Source organism: Lutra lutra, chromosome 10 (genome assembly GCF_902655055.1).
Source record: "Lutra lutra chromosome 10, mLutLut1.2, whole genome shotgun sequence".
NCBI lineage: Eukaryota > Metazoa > Chordata > Mammalia > Carnivora > Mustelidae > Lutra > Lutra lutra.
Genome location: NC_062287.1, coordinates 37,970,413 through 37,986,576, shown reverse-complemented (window position 1 = coordinate 37,986,576; position 16,164 = coordinate 37,970,413). Strand labels below are relative to the sequence as shown.

At 44.0% G+C, this 16,164-nt stretch overlaps 1 protein-coding gene across 1 annotated transcript in view; it reads left to right on the top strand.

Annotated features, from left to right (window-relative positions):
* Nucleotides 1-5,682: 5,682 nt before the first annotated feature.
* HEPHL1 (hephaestin like 1) overlaps nucleotides 5,683-16,164 on the top strand; it is a 97,092-nt gene continuing 86,610 nt past the window's right edge. Inside the window, exon 1 of the mRNA XM_047694006.1 lies at nucleotides 5,683-5,852. Coding sequence (XP_047549962.1) covers nucleotides 5,683-5,852 — 170 coding nt within the window. The remainder of the gene's footprint in view (nucleotides 5,853-16,164) is intronic.

The window sequence follows — 16,164 nt, the reverse complement described above, 5'->3', positions numbered from 1 at the left end:
AATTGCACTGCTGGGTATTTACCCTAAAGATACAAACGTAGTGATCCGAAGGGGCACATGCACCCGAATGTTTATAGCAGCAATGTCTACAATAGCCAAACTATGGAAAGAACCTAGATGTCCATCAACAGACGAATGGATAAAGAAGATGTGGTATATATACACAATGGAATACTATGCAGCCATCAAAAGAAATGAAATCTTGCCATTTGCGACGACGTGGATGGAACTAGAGGGTATCATGCTTAGCAAAATAAGTCAATCGGAGAAAGACAACTATCATATGATCTCCCTGATATGAGGGAGAGGAGATGCAACATGGGGGGTTGAGGGGGTAGGAGAAGAGTAAATGAAACAAGATGGGATTGGGAGGGAGACAAACCATAAGTGACTCTTAATCTCACAAAACAAACTGAGGGTTGATGGGGGGAGGGGGTTGGGAGAGGGGGGGTGGGGTTATGGATATTGGGGAGGGTATGTGCTATGGTGAGTGCTGTGAAGTGTGTAAACCTGGCGATTCACAGACCTGTACCCCTGGGGATAAAAATATATGTTTATAAAAAAAAAAACAAAAAAACAATACATATGCTTGGTACAGAAAGGTAAACGTCATTCATTCACACATGCATTGGAGTTCACCATTTAACATCAGACATGGGGAACACAGGTATGGACAAGGCCCAGTCCCTGCCCATAAGAAGCCTGTGCTGAGTATTTGTGTGGGAGTACAGGCAAGTAAACAGGTGATTACTGCAAGTATGAAGGGTGCTGTGGCGAAGGCACACACAGAGTGTTGACGGGAGCACCAATGAAGGGCACTCTGGTTGCCATGATGATGACAATCGTCATCAGAGCGTGGGTGAAAAGTTGAGGAGACGGCCCAGTGCCCAGGAGTCAGATCAAAACCAGCCTTGAAACTCAAGTCAAAGATGTCAGCCTTATCCTGAAGGTCACGGGAGCAACTGCAAATCAGAAGCAGTGGAGGGACCTCTGCATTTGGGAAGGTCACTCTGGCCCCAGGTAGACTAGTTAGGAAGCTGTAGAATTCTAAGTGAGAAAGAATGAGCTACAATCAAGGAACTGAGGGTCCTAATGAAGCCCAAGAGCCATGACCTACTGTAGCAGTAAGAGGACCAAACTGATGGGAATTTTCAGTCAGAGTCTAGGATATGAAGAATCACTTAAGGAATATTTACTGTATCTCTAAACACATGCAAAAGTCTGCAGAATGGGATAGCCAACTTCGTCATTCACACTGTATTATTGAAAATGACACCTCAGCTAATGCTAGCTAGAATACTCTTTCTCTATACTGGTGTCTCCCACAAAAAGTTTTGTTGTTTGATTACCCTGTGTTACGTTTCAGTGAAATATGGTTTGATCCAACGTTATCTTTCTCTTCTATCAATGCATGGCCTCAAAGTTACCATATCTCCAACCTGAGGAGTGTATTGAGGAAATAATGGACTGGCGATCTCACACAGTAGGCGCTCTAGAAATGCTGGGTTCCTCTGCTTTATTTATGTCTGAATTGCATCCAAAGGAGCTAAACATATTCGTTAACATTATCACTCGCGGGTTTCCGAGTTGAATGGTAGGCATTGTCGATCACATCTTGTATTTTACTGTGGGCTCTCAAAAATGGGTGTTACAGGAACACTGCAATCATTTACACCAGTTTTGTTTCTTTTCTATTCTTTCTTTTGTCTTCTCTTCTCCTTTCCTTTTCCCTTTCTTTCCCTTTCCCTCCCTGCCCTTTCCCTCTCCTTCCCTTTCCTTTTGTTTAGCTCTCATGTAATTTGGATGTTTTCTGACCATCTGTATTGTCCGAGGGTAAGGAAGAATTTCAGAGCGTTTTCCAGACACTATTTCATGGCTTCCAATAAACTCTTTCCTTGACTCTTTTGCCCCTCAGTAACTACACTCTTGGCTTGAGACAGGTTGAATGCACTGATCTCTTCTAGCAACTCTAGCTATCCATGCCTCTTCTATCCTTTCGTAAACCTTGGTTTGAATCAGAAGTTAGGGGATGCCTTCCTCAGGGACTCAATCACACGCATTCAGTATCCCAGGTAGGAAAGTTAACTCTTCTGCGTTTTTGATCTGTACTGTTTTTACATCCCTTTCTTTTGTCTAAAAAAATTGGGGTGGAATATATCCTAATGAAGTTTTTCGTACTACACTGAGCCTGTTTGACTTAAAATAATCTGCTTCTCCAGGGTACAGACACAAAGCCATTTGGCCCGAGACATCCAGATTCCAAGAACTCCTGAAGCCCGGCTTCTTTTGAGGCCAAGTTCAGGTTCACCTTGTGAGTCCTTCCTCTGTAGTAGCTGTTCAAGTGACAAGCTCACACAAAGCGCTTTTAAACTAATACTGAAGAGTAGATCTTAGTTAAAGGGAAATGTGCTATGGTAATTACTTATAAGTGTCTTGACATAAAGACAAATCAATAAATCAAAGATGTGAAGAGCCTGGTTGTGAAATGGAATACTCAGCATGTATTTTATTAGCTAAGATGGATGATAATTCAAAACGCATGCTATAGTACATCTATAAAGTGTAATGTAAAGGAAAAGAACTCTTTTACTTGAAGCTGGTGAGAGTCTGGTTGGGACTTTGGGAAAGAGAGCAGAAGGTTGGAAATGCCGGTGTCCATCACAGAGACTGTGGGAGTCTCTCTTAGAGGGTGTGAGTGGGGAAGAACAAATTTTTTTTTAAAGATTTTATTTATTTGACACATATACACACAGAGAAACAGTGAGAGAGGGAACACAAGCAAGGGGAGTGGGAGAGGAAGAAGCAGGCTTCCTGCTGAGCAGGGAGCCCGATGCGGGGCTCCATCCCAGGACCCTGGGATCATGACCCAAGCCGAAGGCAACCGCTTAACAACTGAGCCATGCAGGTGCCCTGGGAAGAACAAATTTAACATTTATTGCTCACCTATGCTGTGCTGGGGGCCATGGTAGGCACTTTGCAGACATCTTTTTAAATCTTTTTTTAACATAGACTTCATCGTTTAGAATGGTTGTAGGCAATATTGAGCAGGAGGTATGGAATTTTCCTACATGTCTCCCACCCCACACATGCTTAGCCTTCCCTATCAACAACACCCCCCACTATTGTGGTATAGTTGTTACAACTGATGAGCCTACACTGATCTATCATCACCCAAAGTCCATAGTTTGCATTAGGGTTCACTGTCAGTGTTGTACCTTCTATAGCTTTGAACAAATGAAATGATGCGTATTTACTATTACAGGATATATATTACATATATATATGTATGTGTATATATATATATATCATAGACTATGATATATATACTATGATATATGATATATCTGATATATCATATATATACTGTATACATACTATACATATACTTTAATAGTAGATACGCATCATTTCATTTGTTCTTTCTGTATGATGTATATGTATATATCATACAAAGTAGTTTCACTGCCCTAAAAATCCTCTGTGCTCTGCCTATTCACCCCTGCCTCCTCACTAACCCCTCATAACCCCTGATCTTTTTTTTTTTAATCCCCACAGCTTTGTCTTTTCCAGCAATTCATCTTGTTGGAATCATAGAACATTTTCAGATTGGCTTCTTTCACTAAGTGCTATGCATTTAAATTTCCTCCATATCTTTTCATTGATTGCTAGTTCATTTCCTTTTAATGCTAAACAATATTCCATTGTTTCATTGTACCATACTTTATTTACTCACCAAACTACTATTCACTCACTGAACATAGTTTATTTACTCACTGAACTGTTGAAGGACATTTTGGTTGCTTCAAAGTTTAACATTCACATGCAGGTTTTTGTCTGTATGTAAGTTTTCAAGTCCTTTAGGTAAATACCTAAGAGCATAATTGCTGTATCATATGGTAAGAGTATTCTTTTTTTTAGTTTTGTTGAGGTATAATTGACAAATAAAATTGCAATATATGTAATGTGTGCCATATGTTTAGGTTTAAAAAAATCTTTTTGAATTTATTGAGATTTGTTTTGCAGCCTAACCTGTAATCAGTTCTGGAGAATGTTCCATTTGCACTGCCAAACTATCTTTTCGGAATGGCTATGTCGTTTTGCATCCCCACCAGCAATGAATGAGAGTTCCTGTTGCTTCACAGTCAGCATTTGGTGTAGTCAGCGTTCCAGACTTTGGCCATTGTGTAGTGGTATCTCATTATTTTAATTTACATTTCCCTGATGACGTATGATGTGGAGCATCTTTTCATGTGCTTATTTTCCACCTGTATATCTTCTTGAAGAGATGTCTATTGAGATCTTTTGCCCATTTTTTAATCAGGATGCTTGTTTTCTTATTGTTGAGTTTTAAAATTTCTTTGTATGTTTTGGATAACATATGTTTTAGATCCTTCATCAGATATGTCTTTTGCAAAAATATTTCCCAGTCTGTAGTTTCTGTTCTCATTCAGTTGACAGCATCTTTCATAGAGCAGGAATTCTTAATTTTTTGAATTCAGCTTTGCAGCTATTTCTTTCATGGATTGTGTCTTTGGTGTTGTATTGAAAAAGTCATCGTCAAACCCAAGGTCACCTGTATTTGTTCCTGTGTGATTCTTTAAATCTTAACAATCCGTCCAACCCTGTTTTACAGATGTGGGCTTAGAGAGGGTGAGTGGTTCTTCAATGCCACTAAAATAGCAAGTGGTGGGACTGGATTCAAACACAGGCCTGTCCAACCTCAAAACCAAGCCAGGAGGCTCTCTCCTTACTCTGTGGCTGCTGCCTCAAGAGCAACTCTCAATGGCTATCAGATTGGCTCTTGTCCACGGTCGGACAAGGTCTCTGTCAACACTGATGTTCTAGGTCACAGATTAGAGCACAGAGAAGAACGGGCACTTTTTTGCCTTTTTGACTCAAAGACCTACTAAATTTTATCTTCATGTGCCTGAAGGGTACTCCTCCCATGTCATTGTCATTCTTTCTTACGAAGGTAACTCACTGAGGGTGATGACCTCTAAAATTTTGGCTGAACTGGGTGACCGAGCTCCTCATTTTTGCTGGTAGGATTTGAGAGACTTTGGGGGAGATGGTGCATGAGCAAATGGAGAATTAGCGAGGTTTTACAATGTTGTTACAAACTTTATGATGTGAGTTGATTGTTTCATGTAGCCTCATAAAACAAGTCAGAGATGGCGGAGGGTGATTACCTCACTCCCCTGCCTTCCCAGCAGAGATGAAGCCTTCCTTAGCATGCAAGAGCTTTCCTGATGCCCCACTCCAGCCAGCCCGGTTTTCAGATTTTAATATGTTCCTGTAGTAGGTGTGGAGGAAAAAATGAGGAAGAAGGGAGGAAACCCATTGGCCCAACTTGTGGCACTGCCATTCCTGGCAAAGATGAATGATTAATGTCACAGCAGAGCACCAAAACTTACAGAAACAGGCCTGCTTGGCTTGGATAGTAAATGAATAAGCCAGTTACACCTTCTCTTGGATGGCTGGCAAAAGTTTCGTCGTCATAGCAACTGCCCCCATCGTTTGCTCTGCTTACACAAGTTATCAGCCTCTGTCCCAACCCCAAGCTACCTAAGAAGGAGGAGCCGGGTCTTGTTCATTCCTTATTTATAATTAGCTTCCAGTGAGGGGGAGGGACAGGCAGGGTTGCCTCCTGCTCAGGCTGCTTGCCTGAATTACATCCCACAAATGCCTCGGAAGCAGCAGGCTGACTGCATCGTTCTCTTCACATTCCTGGGTCTGTCTGGGCTGGTTGGTGCAGTTACCAGAACATACCACATTGGGATTGTGGAAGAATACTGGAACTATGTACCCCAAGGGAAGAACGTTGTTACTGGAGGAAGTTTTTCAGAAGACAAGTGAGTAAAGTTGGGGTTCTCACAGACTCCAGGGTTTGCTTTTTTTTCACTCTGCGTGGAGAAGTTTATAGTCCTTGGGTTGTGAGGGTGAGTGGGGGTGAGCTGATGTAAGCCCAGTGGAGGGATTTTGTGTTTGTTTGCAGAGCCCTCACAAAGGTGGGCATGGAATGTGGGAGAGATCTTCTTGGCCCTATTTGTTGAGCCTTGTCCATGAAGTGCTACACACAAAACCACGTGTTTTGAACAATGGCTTACTTTATAGAAGGACAATTTTCACTGAGCACTATTAGGGATTTCCAGTGGGTTCTGGACTCAGTTTGTTAAAAAAAAAATAATGGAAACCCTTTGGATAAACATTTGAGAATTTTCAAGAATTCTTCATTGTTAAAACACACACTGTTTTCTGAGTTTTTATGTTTGGAATGAAACAGCATAATTGGAGATACGTATGCTATAAGTAGTTAAGTTTTGTTTTGTTTTGTTTCGTTTGCAATGTTTAAAAGAGGGGCAATTATAATGGATTTGGCTGGTATTTTAAGAGTTTCCCCAAGTCTTCTTAGAAATAACTTCTTCAGTGGTGAGAGGTTTGTTTTAGCTCCGACTCATTCAATCTGAGGGCAATATTCTAGTTCCCGGGCCCATGGCATAGCTGGGTGAGATGGTGTCGGAGTGTTGTATGTACCTGATTTTTTTATTTTTTGCAGAAAATAGCCCTTTCTCTTTCTTTCCCTCTCAGGGTCCAGTGTCTTAAATCTCTTATTTGTTCCCTGGAGCTCCCTCTTAAGTCATCTTCCACTCCCAGGAGCTATAACATATACTTTCAATATTGTGGTTTTTAGAACGTCTTTTGAGATGTTCTGGCAACTTCTGTTGGATATCCAGGTATTCTGGCTTCTTTCTGATAGGAAGAACCCAATTCATTCAACATCCAAGTTCCAATTTCTAAAAATGAAGTTAGTTGCTAAGATTCAGGAATACCATGGAGTCTTCCAACAAGTCTTTAAAAGCCAGGCCCCCCTGCCCCAGGAGAAGACCAAATATCCAGGTGCTTAGACACATTGCTTCTGGGTTTTCTGACAATACAAAGGTGGCATAGTCATGTTTGGTTAAAGAAGGATGAAACTCATGCCAACCAGGCTGCTAAGAAAGACTCTTCCTTAAGCTTTGTTCCAGGAAACTTAATGTCCAGAGGCCTGTTTCCAAAGAAATCTCTTGACTTCTTTCAGTCTCATATGTGCTGACCATTGGTTGTGGTAATCTTTATTGTGACAAATGGATATGGGATGGAGAGGCTACCCTAACTGCCATTGATTGACCTTCCCTAGAAGAGAGCTCTGATGTCCTTATAAAGGGCTCCATGGAAAACAGTCATTGTGGGCAGTCGTTGGACATGAATGAGGCTGTTCAAGATTTGTGTGCTGAGCACAGCAAATACAGTCTTTAAGCACAATGAGACATTGGATTGCCTTTCCCTGTGGTTGAGTAAAGAGCTTAGAAGTCTATCTTTCTCCTAAAGTGTCACTGTGGCTATTTGTGAGCATTTGTTATGACCCAGGAGTTCCACCAGAGACTTTCAATTCATTATTGTTTGCAGTAGGTATTATTTCCACTTTTCAAACCAGGAACTGAGACCCTGAGACTAAGTACTTGTTGGAGTTTACAGAGTAAAGGCGGAACCAAAGTAATTTTTCCGCCATGCAACCCATTTCTTGGTAGAGGTGATCCTTTCCCCCTTAATTAAACTCAGCTGTGACGGCAGCCAGGGATTCCAGCAAAAAGAACTTTCTAGAAATTCCCAATTCTTACCAAAGGGAGATGTAGTCTCACAGGTCACTCTTCCCAGAGAGACATTGAAAATGATCACTGGTGTCAATGGCCAAACTGGTTACCTATTTGGGTTCATTCAAAAACCCAATGTACTTTAAATACTCAAATGCTACAATGCTCTTTTCACAAAGCTGAGTGCAGGAAGACATTAGGGGCTCCCTATTAATTATTTCAGCCAGAAGATGGTGCTTTGAAGAACATACAATAAAGTGTTTGAAAATAGTTATGGTGAAAAAGAAAAAAAAAAGAATAGGCATGACTAAGACAGTTCGGTGTCAGCTTAGGGTGGGGTATTTTAACAAATGGTGTGGTCCCAGTTGAGAGGACTCTTGCCCTTGGAGCATAGCTGGCATTCTAAATGTCATGCCCACAATGCCCAAGTCCCCAAGTGTGTGAAGGACTGGTGTCTACACAGGGCTGCCTCCTGCCTCTGAAAGGGGGAGCCTGGGTTACATGGCACATAGTGGCTTTTATTAGCCGTGATACTCGTGTGGCAAGCGGCTCAGGGCAAGTCCCTAAGAAGGCACTGCTGACTCAGGCTTGAAGCATACGGGACACATGTCATGATTTCCAGGTGTCACAGCTACAAGAGGTGTCACAGGGGAAGATGTCACAATTGTGGGACATATGGAGCTCAGTGTGAGTACTCTAGTTCGTGCCATTTCCCCAGAAGCAAAGAGTCATCTTGGATAACATGACCATGCCTCTCACTCGGCCTCCGGCACTTCTGAGGACAGTCTACTGTTGAAGATATTCAGACCCAGACAAATGCCTGATATTTGGAGGGCCATGTGCCTAGTATCCTACTAGCAGTGGAAAGAGCCTGGAATAGGAATAGGAAGACCTGACTTAGAAGTCCTTGCTCTGCCCCCAACTTGCTGTGAAACCTTGAACATCTCACGTAATCTCCTGACCATCAAGTTCCTTAATTGGTATGACAAGGGAGTTGAAATATAATCCTTAAAGTCACTTGAGAAGTGTAATTCCAAGAAATCAAAAATAATTTTTGATACTGAATGAAGAACATCTTACCCGATTCTCCAGTTCTAGAAAGATTTTTACAATGGTGAGAGAGACAGATGATTTTGCAAGCATTCAGTCTAGGAGTCAGAGCTGGAGAAGATCCGAGAGTGGGGACATGGGACAAATTTTTAAGTATTCCATATTTTTCTTTGCTTATCCATCCCCCCCCAACCCGTTCTTTAAGAACTATCTCTAATTCTTCATGCACAAAGAATTTCCCCACAACCCTGCCTTATTCTGATCTGTTTCCTTCCTCACCGATCAAGGAACTTGATGTCTTCCTTAAGCCTTAGACATAGCATTTCCCTCTCCCCACATTGCTATGTGGGTGTTTGATGTACCCACTGGTCACTCTGGCAGCTGAAAGATAAGCACCATCATGGCAGAGAGGGAGGCCCAGAGTATATTTAATTTTGTCCCCCCTTCCCCCAAGCTTTGGGGGAATAATCCATGTCCAATTTTGGACAATAATCCATGGAGGACTGAGAACAAGGCTATTCATTTGGAATTATTAAAAACTAATCACTATGTCCATATAGTTATCCCAGTTGCTTAATCTTTGACTACGGGAATGGCAAAAATGAGGGGAACAGAATGGTGAGTGCCAAAGTGTCTGTGATGTAAAAAAACTTGGAAGCCAAAATTAGGCAGTACCGAGAGCCTAATAAATCCTGATTCACAAGGATGGGATAGGGAATAAATTGAGATCATTTTGCCAAGGCTCCAAAGCAGTCAGATGGTATAATTTAATTTTCCATCTGGGTACCTTTGCTTAATCATAGATTTCAGAAATATAATCGAGACTGTAAGCACTCATATTTCCTAGAAAGCATAAAATTGGGGAGTTATATTCTATTTAGAGGTAGATTATCCAGATGAATATATTCCTCCTGTTCCCCCTTGGGCCTAATGGGGACACTGGGCTCCTTTGATTTGCCCGGGGATGGTGTCAGCATTTGATCCATTCATGCTTATCCTGTTCTGGCTCATAAAGGGCTTAATTAAGATGTTCCTGTGCTTCAGTGGTAAAGCCAAGTCTTTAATGGAACCAGAGTGGGGTCACCTTATTTAAGGCTACAATTCTCACCAAAGACCTCATTAAGCAACCAACACACATGCAGGATTTTTCTTCCCAGTAGAATGTGGGGTTTTCACGGGTACAAACTCACAGGCAGAACTACCCCTGGACATGAGTGAGGCTGACCACTGCTCAAACCCCAACGTGTAGGGTCTGTTAAGGAGTTTATGTAATCGTATCACTGTGTTAGCCCAGTTGATGGTAAAGGATTTTGAGACAGGCCCTAGGATGGGCATAAGGGAGACCCTATATAACTATAAGAGCTACATAACTGTCTGAAAGAAGAGCCAATTAATTGAAGGGAAGCAGGCGGGGGAAGAGAGAATCTTTTGTAAGCTTTGAAATAAAGGGAAGGGGACCATTTCATCTGGGCTTGATCTTAGAGGGTGACTTTCAAATCTCAACTTCTGTTGGATCAGCAGAAAAAATCATGTGCTGGGTCTGATGCCATAGTGATATCTTGGGGCTGCTGTTATTCCCTATGTCAGATAGTGATTGATTTGGCCTGCCAGTGGAGACCAGAATAGAATGCCTTAAACAAAGTAAGCTTCTGTATTCTCTTACAAAAGAATCCCAAAGGTGGGCAGTCCAAGACTGGTGGGACAGGTGGTATGATAGGATGTGGGGGCTTTCTGTACTTTTGACCCATGATCCTTAGCATGTGACTTTACTCCTCAAGGAAGTTCATGGTCACAGTATGACTGCTGGAACTCCAGCCCTCATGTCTATGTTCTAGGAAGAAGAGAGGAAGGGAAAAGGTAGAAAGGGTACAATTCCTGCTGCATTAGCCCATTAATGGAAACACCATACAACCAATTCTACATACATCTCACTGGATACTCGAAGTCACACAGTGGGGGGAAAAGGGGTTAAAAATATAGTCTTTTAGTTTTGTGCTTTTGTTTCTGAGTAAAAGCCGGATTTGATCCTCTTACTAAGAAAGAAGGGAACATGAATATTGCAAGGCAGCAAGCAGTCCCTGCCACCTTCCCCTACCTCAGTCCTCCCTGTTTCTCATCCTTCACAAACACACTCTTAGTCCCCCTCTTTTTTTTTTCCCACCTCCAGACGGTGGGGTCCCAAGTCCCGGTTAGTAGAATTTGGGAGAACTCACAGACAGCACAATAGCTAACCATCCTTGCATCCTTACTCTGTTCCAGGCATTGTCATAAAAGTTTTCCATGCCAAGCAGGGGGGTGACAGAGGTCCTGTCCCAGGTCAGGGGGACGGGAAGGCCCAAGGTGGGTTTCCCTAGCTAAGTGTAGCCGAGCAGTGATCTAACAGAGATGCTAAGGCAGCCTGGCTTGCTGGGGGAAGTGTGTGGGCTCTTGCATCCACCAATAAGCTTACAATTCTTCTTCTACCAACTGAGTAAGTAATTGAATCTCTCTTTGCCTCGATATACTCATCAGTAAGTGGGATAATGATAGTACTCGCTTTGGGGCTATAGGTGTTTCCTGCGGCTGCTGGAACAAATTACCAGAAACCGGGTGGCTTAAAACAGCAGGAATTTATTCTCTCCCCCTTCTGGAGGCAGAAGTCTGCAAAGATGTCAGCAGGAACACACTCCCTCTGGAGGCTTTAAGGGGGAATCTGTTTACTGACTCAGCTTCGAGTAGAAGCTGCTGGATGTGGTGGCATGCTCTGGCGTTTGTTTGCCTGCATTTTCCTATCACCTACTCTGTGTGTGTCAGATCTTTTTCCTCATCTCAGAATCCCTAACTTAATCCCATCTGCAGAGTCGTTTTCCAAATAAGGGGATTAGGACTGGGGCTTGCCTTTGGTTGTCATTATCAGCCTACCCAAAGTGGGGATTAGGAGGCTCGGATGACACCAGATCTGTAAACGGGCTCAGATGCATGGCCTGGCACCAGGTTAGCATGCTAGAGAAGTTAGTCATCGTGATAGCTTCCTTATCTCAAGGGGTCTCTGCAGAGCAGGAGCTCTGGAGGAAACAGACTGCAAATGGTCACATTTCTCTTTTTCTAATTAGAGTTTTGCCATAACTCCCACTGACTGAGCACCCACTCTCCCAGATGCTGTGTGTGGGTCTCCACACCGTCTCATTGACTCCTCAGGAGGGCTCTGTCATGGTCACCGGTTTTCAGCCGGCATCAAGCAGGGAAGTAGGGAAACTGGGATTCAAGTTTATTCTCTTTTCCCTTTACTGCACACATTTGTTTTTTAAGCCACCTGTGTGTGTTCTGAGGGGGCTTTTGTGGACAGGAAGTGGGAGAAGGAAGAACTCAAGACTTGTGCGGGGCCAGGGGACCAGGAGGAGACACTGTGTAGAGGAATGCATCGATTGGATGGCTTAAAATGTATTAGTGTAATTAGGGAGGTCGTGGTTACATCTAAGTGCAACAGGCCATCACCATCTCCACCCTCCTTTTGGCCACGTAGCCCTTGCCCCAGTTTAGTCCTGTTTTCTCAGTGCCCCTTCTCAAGCTCAAGCAACCAACGTTGCGGGTCCCTCTGGTGACCATGATGGTCTCACGTGTTTGGTCTGCTTCGGCTCACCTTCGCCCCACCTCCCCTCCACACACTCAGACCTGCAGGATCTATACGGCGCAGTTGTCACTTAATATAGAAAACTGGCTGTTGCTATTTATTCTCCACTGTGTGTGTTTTGTCTTCCCAGCCAGATGGTAAATCTCTTGAGTGCATGGATGGACATTCATAGTTCTTGGCCCTAGTTCCTAGTTTAATGTCCCGTATAGTGTAGAGGTTTAACAACTGTTCATTGGTTGAAGGGATGGGGGAAAATCTGACTGAAAGATCCAGGTCTTGGGGGACAGTGGTGCTGGTGAGGTGTACATACACCCCCCTCCCTGCCCCCGTGAGCTACCAGCTCCTCAGAATCTGATCTAGAAGCCCATCTTTGCTCTGGTTAGATGATTCTCACAGTTTCCTTCTAGCAATGGTTAACCTCTACTGCTCTTAGAAGGCATCTTCCTTCATGTATTGCCCTTGGCCTTGGCAATGTAAACGTTTTACATCCTTATTCTGTCTTTAAAGCAGTTGCTCATTAGGAACTTTCCAGCCCAATTGGATATCTTCCCAGCATAAAATAGACACCTCCTCAGCTTGAGTGGAAATGTGAGAATGTTGGTTGGGAATGAGCCTGAGGGGTAGTGATTGCTCAGTCCCTCACAGTGGGGCCGTCCTGTGGCTATGCTATAAATAACATGAAGCCCACCAACCTGTGTGCTCCCACCACTAAGTCCTCTCCAGTCATGTCAGAGGCTGGTTTCTGTGGACACCTTCCTCGAAGTCCCCCACCTGTTTTGTCTCTTGGACAAGGGTTGCAACTTCTAGGACTCGTAGGACACGGAGCTTCTATCCCACTGTCACAAATGTATATGTGTTCTTAGGAGCAATTTGCTACAGAGACTCAAGAGACTTAAGAGACTGATTTCTCTTACTTTCCTCTGTCCCTATCTTTTCCACTTTGGATAGTTCCATGGTTTCCAAATAGTCACTATGTTCTAATTTTAAACAGCTACTGTGGTTTTGTTTCGTACTGAATGCTATAGAGAGGTGATTTCCCAGCTTGTATGTGCATTCAGCATTGTGTTAGTTAGAGCAGGTCAGGTTGTGCTATAGCGATAAACAACCCCCAGATCTCAGGGGCTTAACACCACAGAGTCATATTTCGAACCCACTGGGGTTTATAGAGGACCATGTGGCTCCAAGACAACTGTCCTCCTGGGACAACTAGTAAGCCAGGCTGCTGGGATTGTGAGGCTCAACGATCTTCACTGGACCCTTTCCCTGCAGCAGAGGTTGGGGGCGGGGGGAGATCTTGCAATGGCAATGAAATGTCCTGGCATGGAAGTGATACATGTCACTTCCACTCACAGCCCATTTGCCAAAATCCCATGGCTCCATCTATCTGCAAAAGCTCTTTGCTCTGCCATTCTGCTGTGAGGGAAGAATCAGCTTGGGTAAGCACTGGACAGCTCTGCGCTAAAAACTGTTTGATGAACTTCAGGAAAATATAGAAGCCACACCAGAAAGTCTGATTCAGTTGCTCTGAGATGGGGCCTGGGGACCTCAATTTTTGGTAATTGTCCCAAATAACTCTGATCCAGTTGAGACGTGGATGGGCATTTGGGAACTACTGCTTTAGAAAACCTGGTCCCCTCTCGGGGTGACTATTGGCTGTCTCTGGGATAAGACTGACACTCGTCCAGGATTGTGCAAAACAAGTCACTATGCATGTAACTCAGTGCTAAAATATGCAGCATGTGTAGTAAGTGCTGTGGGAAGGCAACAAACACTTCCCCTCCTCCTGATACGCTTGCCTCTTGCTTGGGTGGCTCTGCCAGACAAGTCGTGCATGATAAGGAGCTCTTGCTCAGCATGTATTTACGTGTGTGTGTGTGTGTGTGTGTGTGTGCGCACGCGCGCCTGTGCATGCTGGAAGCTCAGAGTAGAGCAGGGCAGAGAGTCAGAGGTCCATGTTTCCCTGCAGACCCTGTTGGAATGACAGAGCCCTATGAATAACCTCATTCTAGCTTTTTACCCCTCAGGATAAGTCTAGAGAGGACACCAGTGATTCTGAATCTAATCCTTCCTCTGTTGTTGCCTTACTGGGTGGCCCGGCATCAGCTATAAAGTCAGGTAAATTTGCCTACTCTGGGGCTAATTAGCCAGCCTGGGGATGACTCAGTTCTTCCTCTGCTTCTTCCTCCTCCTCCTCCTAGAGAGCCTGTTCAATTAGGACTGGTATTCAACTGCTGGTTAGCAGAAGCCTGGAAAACACTGGCTCGAATGTATTTTTTAGCTTCTGCAAAAGAAAGCTAGAAGTTGGCAATCTTCAGGGGCCCAGATTCCTTTGGCTTTCCAGCTGACCACCCATTCGTAGGGTATGGCCCTATTCCCCCTTCTTTCAAGATGACTGTTGAAGCTTGTCATCCTATCTCCATTTCAGGCATAAATTGAGGAAGAGCAAAAAACTACAAGGGTGTCTGCCAGCTGAGTCCAGAGAAGTACCACGGAATGACACATGCATACATCTCATTGGCTAGAAGTGTGTCCCATGACCATCCAAGCCTCGAGTGAGGCTAGGAAACATAAGAGATTCCATCACAAAGCCCCAGTGTCAGGAACTCAGACTTTTTATCCCATTCCCTTGCACAGGGAAATATAGGGTTCTCCCTCACGGAGCAGAAGGGGGCCAACTCTTGCTCCCAGGCAGACACTCGCAGGCTCAGTCGATACACAGTTTGTGGGTCAGAGGGTTGAGTGTGCCCACACCCGACTGTGTCCAAGTCCTCAGTCCTGATGCCTGAGAGTGGACTTGTCAAGCCAGAGGTTGAGCAGTGATTTTCTTCCCTTCAACTCAAGCCGCAGGCACTATGCTCCCTCTCAGGGCACCAATGCCCCCGTGGAGGAGAACTCACCCAAACAATGCACTTTGGGGTGGCAGCTATGTTTTCAGAGGGAGAAGGCAGACAAGAAGAGAAATTTGACACCTCAGTTGCCCATCTCTTCTAAATAAAATGTGAGCTTATTTTTATTATGAAAGTAAATAGAAGATATAGAGTAAAACACTCCCATGTACAGAAGAGGGTGAGTAAAGTTCTCATTCCTTCTGGCTCCTGCCTGTGTCCTCAGTCCTATGGCCCAGAGGTTACACCTTGGTAGTTTCCATGGCCAGTTTCTAAATGTTTTCTTTGCATTTATGTATATATGTGCATTGTTTAAAAAACAGAAATGGGATCACACTTTACATGCTCACCTACAATTTGATTTTTCCATATAGTTTCTTGGTGCTTGTGCCGTATTACCACCTGTAGAACCCCCTCATTTTGTTGTGTGGCTACGTGGTATGAAGATACCAGAATTTATTTATCCAGTCACCAGCTGAAAAACACTGTGGTCTTTCCAGGCTTTTTGCTACCAAAATCATTGTTGTAATACTCCAACCCTTTTGTCAGGATTCCTGTCTCGCGACAGGAATTATTATCTGGGCTTTGAATCTGGCAGGTTGGGGAGGAAGAGCTTTGCTGCCTCTGGGAAGACTAGACCTATGGTCCCTGGGTCCTCTGAGGAGAGCCTCAACCCATGGTTTTCCCCTTTTCCCCAGGAAACTCCTACCTACTGACTCCACTCCAAGGGCAGGGCAGGGCTGACACACGTGGGCGGCTGGGCAGGCTAGTAATCTGGTGCTCTGGGAAAATAAATAATATTGGGGCTCCTTCAACTGATATTTGGAAAAATACTTGTTCAGCTCTTATTTGGAGGCAAGGCTGAGTGCTGAGGAGAGAAGAAGGTGGCCTGGTGGCGGCAGTTCTCACTGTCCTCTTGGTCACAAGAAGAAGGAACCTACTCTGGAGCAATCCTTCTTGGAAGGGATTTCAGGGACTACTTGTGTAC